Source organism: Gobio gobio (assembly GCF_949357685.1).
Source record: "Gobio gobio genome assembly, chromosome: 25".
NCBI classification, from domain to species: domain Eukaryota; kingdom Metazoa; phylum Chordata; class Actinopteri; order Cypriniformes; family Gobionidae; genus Gobio; species Gobio gobio.
In genome coordinates this window covers 34,124,300-34,134,815 of record NC_137121.1, presented here as the reverse complement: position 1 = coordinate 34,134,815, position 10,516 = coordinate 34,124,300, and the positions used below count along the sequence as shown (strand labels likewise).

Genomic DNA, 10,516 nt, shown 5'->3' with positions numbered 1-10,516 from the left:
CTTTCGTTTATAACTTATTCTTTGCTGACATCACTGCCTCTTGCACATCCCTGTGTGATCATCTTCATTTCTGATAACTTATATCTCAGTTATGAGGATGAATATGAATATGTATCCGCGGTAGATTGTCCCCTGACGGAGCTCATGGACCAGGATGCTTTTGGCTTGACACTTCATCGATGAAAGCACACTTGTGGATTCTTCAGGGAGATAAACAGGTTTTATTCCAGCATGTCCCGCAGGAAACAGGCTAAGCCACAGTATGTTCTCATCGGTGAGTTTTAGAGCTGTCACTTTCTAAACTTGCATGATGACTCGCAAATATAGGATTGAAAGAATAAGGAATGAGTAAGTTACAACTACACCAGTCTACTACAACTGTTAGTCATTGTCTGTTATCTGTAGTGTATATAAATGAATCACTGCATGAACTGATGCTGTTGCAACTTACAATATGAGAACAATTATGCTCTCATTGTACAGCTTTCATTTGATAGTGATGGATCTCTTTGCTAATTTTCTAACCAAAAAGCTTATGATAACTAATATTAAAATCTTGTTTTTAAAATCATACTAGTCGATATTTAGTTGTGTCCCACATTTTGCAATCAACCCTGTAACTGCATTATCCCCCCCCCCCCCCCCGCCCCCCATTCCATAAAAAAGTATGACACATATTTGGAATTTACATTTACAAAGTAAATTTTCTAATTATGAAATTTCTACATTCATACACACATTGTAACTTGACTGACTTTGTATATAACTCTATTGGTAACCATCCTGTTATACATTCAGCTTTTTCACCCCCATCCATTTATTTAATTACATTTTGATAATGTTTATTGCTAGAAAATAATAAAATCACACTTACCATGGTTGTAAACTGTACACAAAAAATACCTTATTGTTGTACCCTATTAATAGGTGTTAAAATTGAGTGATTTAGTGACATAGCAGATGAAATAAGCATTAAAAACAAACCTTACAGCTTTTTTTAAACCTTCTTTTCTGAACTAAACTTTTCTAAGTGTTTCCTGGACCTGGTCTGTCTTTCATTTCTAATGCTGAAACACTCACACACACACACACAGGTTTGTTTCACTATCTAAGTGAGGACATTCCATAAGTGTAATGGTTTTTATACTGTACAAACTGTACATTCTATCCCCCTACACTACCCCTACCCCTACCCCTAAATGTACCCATCACACACACACACACACACACACACACACACACACACACACACACACACACACACACACACACACACACACACACTCATGTTGGGTTTTCATGTTTTATGGGGACTTTCCATAGTAGTTTTTACGCCCTCAAAACCATAGGCGTAATGGTTTTTATACCGTACAAACCGTATTTTCTATCCCCCTACACTGCCCCTGCCCCTAAACCTACCCATCACACACACACACACACACACACACACACACACACACACACACACACACACACACACACACACACACACACACACACACACACACTGCCCCTAAACCTACCCATCACAGGAGACATTCTGCATTTTTACATTTTCAAAAAACATCACTTAGTCTGATTTATAAGATGTTTTCCTCATGGGGACCAAAAAATGTCCCCACAAGGACGAGGATTTCGGATATTGCCATCTTTGTGGGGACATTTTGTCCCCATAACGTAGGGATTACCAGTCCACACACAGACACACACACACACACACACACACACACACACACACACACACACACACACACACACACACACACACACACACACACACACACACACTACCCCTAAACCTACCAATCACAGGAAACATTCTGCATTTTTACATTTTTAATAAAACATTGTTTAGTATGTTTTTAAAGGTATTTTAAATTCGAGGACCTATGAAATGTCCTCATATTTCATGTTAACGTCGTAATACCAGTATAATACCCGTGTCATTATACAAATTTGTGTCCTCATAAATTACAAAAACAAACACACAAACATATTAGAGGCTAGTTTTGTTACAACTGTTCGAAATCTTCCCACTGCTGTAAGGTGTTATCCAAGTTTTATCATTGAAACCCGTGAAGCTATCCTAAATATGCACTTGAAACAAAGGTGTTCAATTTAATGAATTTGAGATTCAGTCTACAATTACTAATTAAATACATAGGGCCAGATTTACTAAACAGGGCAAATTAGTGTAAGAGCGTAATTAGTTCCCAAAAAGCGCCGATGGGAGTGGACAGTTCAGCGCGTGATTTACTGACAAGTTAAAGAACGCAGACACAGCCGGATCATTTCCATAATGACCAACACAATCTACCAATAATTAGCATCTGGTTTTATTTTGGTTAAATAATATAATACCAATACATTTACGAGCGCAATCCTTAGTAAATCACCTTGCATTATTAATTGAAATACTTTATAATATAATACTTTATAATACTATTTAAATACCTCCCATAAATTTTGCATCCCTTATGAATATGCAGCAAGGTCAGCCGCACAAAATAACTCTATCCACGCATTTTCAGCGCTTATTTATCACTGCGTGTCTTTAGTAAATCCTTACAGAAGTTTTTTTTTACGCCAAAAGAAGGTTTGCGTTGGCGTTAGCTGTTAGTAAATCTGGCCCATGGTGTATTTTGAAGATATTTACAAGATGCTTAAAATGGCATAAAATTATTCTGAGTAGATTTCACTACGTGATTATTTGTAAATTATTATTACCTGAGAATTTTATTTTGTGTCAATGTCATGTATTGTTACGTCTGTTGAGAATGCTACTGTTTTGTCTTTTGCTAAGCTTTAAGTTTACATTGAGTTGCTATCTAAAATGCTCTACTATACGAATTGATATCTTTTTATTTTTTTCTTATTGAAATTCAGATCATCTGATGGAGAATGACCCCACTCCAACCCACGATGTCCATATGTGTCAACAATGCTGTGCTGAATTTTCCAGTATAACAGACCTCTATCAGCATCAGAAAGACTGTTCAAAAGACCAGTTAGTTCTAATAGTAAGTGAAAATGAAAGCCTAGATTCTCCACCTTCTGGCCTCGCAATCAGTTCATCATTCTTCAACACCGAGGAGCACTTGAATGGAGTGGCAAGTAATGACCGTACGGAGGAACTTTGTGACTTTTCTAACGGTAGAACATCAGTGGATGTTGACGAAAATAGCAGTCATGACATAGCCAAAAAGGCTTGTTTACCTCATGATAATGAAAACTATGCCGCATACTCAGCTGTACTACCTCACGAGAGTACCTTACTTGAGTTATGTAAATTATCAGCTATTAATAGCAATGTCTTCATTGGGAACCTAGAAAACACCAAAGTTGCTGTTGCTCAGTTCTCACAGGAAACTAGCCTGAATCCAAAGACAAGTTGCAGGAACTCTAGCAACATCAAAATGGCCTCCTCTAGTTTGATTGAGCAGCTGTTATCACTGCAGCAACAGCAGGTGCAGCAACTTAAACTAATCGAAGAAATTCGACACCAATTAATGCTATTAGCAACCCAAAATTCTGATACGCCTTTGGCCACAAACACCTACAATGTTCTGTCTCAAACCAGTTCACTGATAAAACTCAGCTCACACCTTTCCGAACAACTCACAGCAGCTGCTGGGCTAGCGGAAAACCCAACTGCTAATGCTAAACAGTCTAAACATGTTATTTCACAAAGCAACCAAGATGGTTTAAGAGGTGAAAAGAGATACTCCCAAATGACTGATAAAAATAGAGACAACCCTTTGCCATCAAGGGTTGGGAGTGATCGGTGTAGTAATCAATCTTTGCAAGGTAACACAGTCAGTGATAAAGTTGATGGCACAGCTAATTCAAAAACACCTTCCCCATCTCCTGCTTCATTTACAGATGGGATAAACAAAACCCATAAACAAAACAGCTTTAATATGTTTGAAAACTCCTTGCCTAGTATTGGGGCAATTGTCGAGGACCTGAATGCTTTGACTGCCCTAGCCCAACATAGGAAAGTCAAACCTCCCAATGTGAGTTTATGTGAACACAAGAGGCCATCTGAAGAGTGTATATTCAAGCACAAATGCAGGTTCTGTGCCAAAGTATTTGGAAGTGATAGTGCTTTGCAAATACACCTGCGGTCTCACACTGGAGAGCGACCCTACAAATGTAACATATGTGGGAATCGTTTTTCCACTCGTGGAAATCTCAAAGTACATTTCCAACGACACAAGGAGAAGTATCCTAATGTACTAATGAATCCTTATCCGGTTCCAGAGCATTTAGATAGTGTCCCAACCAGCACAGGTATTCCATATGGCATGTCTCTGCCTCCTGAGAAGCCTGCTCTTAACTGGTTGGATAGTAAACCTTTAGTGGGTAACTCTCTTGGCTTTGTGCTTCCATCATTGCCAAGTCTTCCACCCATAATTAAAAAAGAGGAGGAAGGGGTATCAATAACCAAACCGCATTGTCCTGTTGTCAGTGAGGTGTGTGAGAAAGGTAATGGGCATCAAGAGGGATTTGGCAGTAGCCCCCCTCTAACTCCAAATGAGCAATTTCAAGAGGTTACACAACCCTTGAGTATCGCTACCTTACTAAGCTCCTCAGGGGAAGGTTCAAGAGACGACATTGCTATTAATACCTCGGTCAATACGAGCTTAATAACTGAGCTAAAATCAGAGCAGCTTGAAAGCAAATTTCTTTTTGGAAGTCTTCCAAACACCCCTGGAGCATCTGAGACTTCAAAGCTGGAGCAGTTGGTGGAGAACATTGACAAGAATTCTACTGACCCTAATGAGTGTGGAATCTGCCACCGGGTTCTTAGCTGTCAAAGTGCCCTTAAAATGCATTACCGCACCCATACCGGAGAGAGGCCATTCAAATGCAGAGTGTGTGGACGGGCTTTTACAACTAAGGGCAATCTCAAGACGCACTATAGCATTCATCGTTCCATGACACCCCTTAGAATACAGCATTCTTGCCCCATATGCCAAGAAAAGTTTACAAATGCAATGGTTCTACAGCAGCATATCCACATGCATATGGGTGGTCACATCCCTAATGTCCCACTGCATGATAGAGCAGAACCCATGGACCAGGACGCCGACTCTGTAGATGGTGGGACCATGGAAGTGGATACCTTCCCCAATGAGAACATAGATATTATGGAAGGTGTGTCTGATTCAAAATACCAAGAGTCATTACCGGACAGTCTAGGTTCTTCAACTGCTTCTTCTGTCTTTGCCAGGGCAACTGGGTCAGAGAGTCAGATTACCGTTTCGAATGTGGAGAATTTGTCAAACATCAATAAGTTGACCACAGGGAATGGATCAGTGGATAGAGACGGCTTATCCCAGAGATCATCTTCACTAAATAGGGACCATGAGAGTTTAATGAGGAGAATTTTGGCCATCACTGAGACTAAACCCTCCTGGAACCCATCCTCCCCCAATGGCTGTGCTTATGAAATGCAAGGATACACTACAACTGACAGAAACCTGAAATCTGATGATTCAAACAACTCAAGCCTACAGCCTAGTCTTACAGTGTCCAGTTTACTTGACGGAACATCTGAAGATATGCCAAAGGATACCTTGACCATGATTTTACCATTCAATGAGCGGGGATCCCTAAAAAGCAACGTTTGCGATATTTGCTACAAGACGTTTGCCTGTCAAAGTGCTTTGGATATTCACTACCGAAGTCACACCAAAGAGCGCCCTTTCATCTGCACTGCATGCAACAGAGGGTTCTCAACCAAAGGTAACCTTAAACAACACATGCTTACCCACCAGATGCGAGACTTACCTTCACAGTTGTTTGAGCCAGCAAATCAGATCCTGATTTTTCCACCAAACCAGTTTCTACCCTCCATGGAACCAATCATTCCGTCAAAAAGAATTGAACACAATGGGCTCATTAAAAAAGATCCTAAAGATTCTCCCGCAGGTATGGTTAGCTCAACAGCTTCCATCTTACCTGTACTCTCTGCACCAACATTAACAGCAACACCACTTCGACGAACAGCTAAACAGCACTTCTGCCACACTTGTGGGAAGACCTTCTCTTCTTCAAGTGCACTGCAGATTCATGAGAGAACCCACACTGGTGAGAAACCCTTTGCCTGCAACATTTGTGGACGTGCATTTACCACTAAAGGAAATTTGAAGGTACACCATTCCAAGGTTGTTAAAGGTGTTCCATCACTGATTGCCAGTTTGTATTTTGTTGCTTTGTATGGAATCATTTGTATTCTCCCAGATACCTTATGACCAACTATCTACTTGCAATTTCCATCTAGGTTCATATGGGAACTCACATGTGGAGCAGTTCTCCAGCCAGACGAGGTCGCAAGCTTGACGGGCCGTTCCTTAGATCCAATTCCGAGCGATTTCAAGACGCTCCCCCAAAAGATGTTGTGGATAAAGTGCGTAACGGGGATTCCATAGGTCTGTGGAGCCAGTATACCTCTAATGGTTTGGGTATGAGGACAAACGAAATTCCGGTCATTCAAAATGGTGCCATACCTTACCTGTCGATTTCTGCTGGGCATCTGGAAAACTTACAGCTCAACAGAGCTTTACCTTGGCTTGAGAGATTGAGCGAAAACGGTGCAACGTTTCATTTCCGGCAGTTGGTTGAAGACAGTAAAATAGTGACGGATTGAATTTTGTCTTCAAGGATGCAACCCCATAATGTAAATGTGATGCAATTTCATAGGTGTGCTATTTCATTAGGTTTTGTACAAGTGTACCCTATGTAGTGACATTTGGTTAATGTTGCCTAGTTTGGGTAGCTCTTCTGAACTGAAGTAGTGTTGATTGTATTGTAAAAATGAATTTGATGCTTTTTTGTTGTTTTGCTGAGGACTATTGTTAATATGATCCATTATGTGATAGCATTTACATTTTTTTTAAATAATTGAAGGTATTCGTGCAGCGCATTTGCTAAACACTTGGTTGTTGTAATGAGGTACATTTGTATTATTTACTGGAGAAATGAGTCTCTATTTCTTTATCAAAGCTATTTATCAATCAGTGTTTCACATTAATATAATTTGTGCTTGAATTGTGTGTTCTTTTTATACTTACAGTATTTACATTGTTAATGTAAACCACAATAAACCATACTAAAACTATTTATTTTTATTTTTGTACACTCAGTACATTTAAATTGTTACATTGGAGGAACTGTTGTGTATGACGTTAGTTCATGTTGTGGCATCATGTCTTGAATGTTATGGCAACTGCAAGATCTTAAAGCCATTTTTCCATTTTAACTGTCATTCGGCTTTACAGAGCACAGCCATTTCCCTTCCCATTTGATTAATAAACGAAGTGTGCTTTTGAAATTACTCATTATTATATTTGACTTTAAGTTGTACCACATGAGTGTGTATACCTTCAAGCACCTGTCTTCTCTTCCAGTGGTTTACTTTTAACAAAGAAATGATTCTTTCCCTTCTTCCACACAAGCAGAATTCATGCCCTTTCTCTACTGATAAAAATCTAGGTCACCTTGTCCCCTGCATTTACATTTCAATAAACTAACCAATAATAACACATTGTGTTAATACGCAATGATCTTTGCCAATGGAAGATGATACTTCTACAACCAAACAGAATAATAGAGGCCATTCATGGAGCAGGTACGACTCATCAGCTCTACCTCATGTCTGTGAAACACACGGACAGATGGTCAGCAATGGTTTAGCGTTTCTTCTGTGTGTGTCTGTTTGAGAGGTGATACAATGCTTTATTAGAACATGGTTGTTTTTACTGTGATAGTTGTGACGTGGCTACTGTTTTAACTGGAGTCCCTCCAAGAATTTCTTATTCGTTTTGCCCCAAAAATGCTTCAAAAATGTCCTAAAACGACTTCAATGGTGCTGTTATGGTGTCTCCTGACCTTATCAGGGCTTGTCAGATGTAGTCTTGATAACATTATTAAAACTATTATGGTATACAAACGAGTGGTCCATTGTGTGCTGACCTCCTGCAGTTGCTTTAGTATGACCAAAAACATCTGACTCTTTGAGGCCTGTTGAGTAATATGTCCATTGAGTGCCACCACAATGGCACTACATACCAAATCCCTCAGTGAATAAGATCTGCCCCTTAACTGTCAAAGTCCATTAAACGCTCTTCCCAGTGCAGCAACCAGCTGACGGGAACCCAACACCATCCCGCCTGCCACCATTAGCATTATAAAATGAGCAAACGGCTAGAATGAAGCTCAAGGGAGTACAAAGCTCTCCAGATACATATCTGATTCAAACAGATGGGAGGCACTGGAGGTGCAAGCAGGCGGTTAAATATCTGACGAGTGAACTGGGTGAAGATATAGGGTTCAGTTGATGTTGTACATCCCTAGATCTCCCAGGTACATGGATGTTGCCAAAGTGGTGGCTAGAATTTTTCGTTAAACAGACATGAAAATTACAATATGAAAATAATGCACTTTAAAGGACTAGTTCTCTCCAGAATTAACATTTCCTGATCATTTACTCATCCAAGATGTTCATGTCTTTCTTTCTTCAGTCGAAAAGAAAGTAATATTCTCGGATTTTTCTCCATATAATGGACTTCAACGGCAACCAACGTGTTGAAGGTCCAAATTCCAGTTTCAATGCAGCTTCAAAGAGCTCGACACGATCCCAGTGTCTTATGTAGCAAAACAATCATTTTCTAAAAAAAATTTAATAAATATACTTTTTGACCACAAATGCTCGTCCTGCGCTAGTTCTGCGATTCAGACCGCCTTCCGTGGAAAAGTGTTGAATGTTGAAAGTGAAACTCAAGATGCGTGCGTGACGTCATGACGAGCGGACCTGGTCGCGTTATTCTTTCGATCGGCAGGGGAACTTTCAACAATTTTTCCATGAATTGAACAGGGAAGGCGGTCGGTCGAAAGTTTACCTGATAAAGTTTTAAATATGGATATTTTTCTTACACAAACGCATCGATTTGCTTCAGAAGGCCTTTATTAACACAGCAGAGCCGCGTGGAGCAGTTATTTGATGGACAGATGCACTTTTTATGGACTTCAGAAACAGAGCAACTATGAATCCAATTCTAATGCTTGGATTAGCCTGGACTTTTGTAATATAACTCCGATTTTATTCGTCTGAAAGAAGAATGTTATATACACCTAGGATGAATTGAGGGTGAGTAAATCATGGGCTAATTTTCATTTTTGGGTGAACTATCCCTTTAATGGCATTTTTTCCCTTCCCTTACATTTACTTTTATACTTTAAGTAGCTTTGAAACCAGTACTTTTACACTTTTACTTGAGTAAAAAGCTTGAGTTGATACTTCAACTTCTACAGAAGTCTTTTTTAAAGGAACAAGCCGACTTTTTGGGACTTATTCACCGTATCCCCCAGAGTTAGATAAGTCCATACACACCATTCTCATCTATGTGTGTGCCATAACTCTGTCTGACGCTCCCACCGCTAGCCTAGCTTAGCACAAAGACTGGAGGTAAATGGCTCCAGCTAGCCTACTGCTCAATAAGTGACAAAATAACGCCAACATTTTCCTATTTACATGTTGTGATGTGTATAGTTACATTGTGTACTAAGACCGACGGAAAATTAAAAGTTGCGTCCCATGTGTGCAGCGGCGCAATGATAGGCTAACATCCGTCAACATAACCAACGTGACAACCTGCTTACACTGAGAGCGTGCTGGGGACTATTTTCAGGCGCTGTGTAATATCATTGCGCCGCTGCACCCATGGGACGGCAGCAAAGCTCCTTTATTATTACGCAGGAATGAGAGAATAGTTCCTAGCCATATCGGTCAAGAAAATCACAACTTTTCATTTTCCGTCGGTCTTAGTACATGATGTAACTATACACATCAAAACATGTAAATAGGAAAATATTGGCGTTATTTTGTCACTTATTGAGCAGTAGGCTAGCTGGAGCCATTTACCTCCAGTCTTTGTGCTAAGCTAGGCTAGCAGTGGGTGTGTCAGACAGAGTTATGGCACGGAGATGAGAATGGTGTGTATGGACTCATCAAACTCTGGGGGATACGGTGAATAAGATAAAGTCACAAGTCCCAAGTCCCCGTGTTCCTTTAACCATCTATACTTCTACCTGAGTAATGAATGTGAATACTTTTGACACCTCTGTGTGTGACTTTCAACATCGTTGTTTTACCCTTTTTTTGTAAAGGGCGTTTGACTTAGCATTTGTACGTTCGCTTTGTGAACACTAGGTCGGTACTTCTCCCTATGTCATGCGTGACCTTTCCAATGTGATTACGTAGTGTATGAAGTCATGGAAGCGCGTCTCAGAGCTAGTGCAAGACGAGCATTTGTGGTTAAACATGTTTTTTTTTTGAAAATGAGAGATTATTTTGCTAGACAAGACCCTGGGAACGTGTAGAGCTCTTTGAAGCTGCATTGAAACTGGAATTTGGACCTTCAACCTGTTGGTTGCCGTTGAAGTCCATTATATGGAGAAAAATCCTAGAATGTTACTTTCTTACTTTCTTTTCAACTGAAGAAATACATGA

At 40.0% G+C, this 10,516-nt stretch overlaps 1 protein-coding gene across 1 annotated transcript; it reads left to right on the top strand.

Annotated features, from left to right (window-relative positions):
• Positions 1-231: 231 nt before the first annotated feature.
• sall1b (spalt-like transcription factor 1b) lies at positions 232-6,655 on the top strand (the record flags this gene model as incomplete). Its single annotated transcript, XM_079809525.1, has 3 exons — positions 232-274; positions 2,887-6,158; positions 6,290-6,655. 3 exons carry the CDS (start codon positions 232-234, stop codon positions 6,653-6,655), a joined length of 3,681 nt encoding a protein of 1,226 aa, XP_079665651.1.
• Between the last annotated feature and the right edge of the window lie 3,861 nt (positions 6,656-10,516).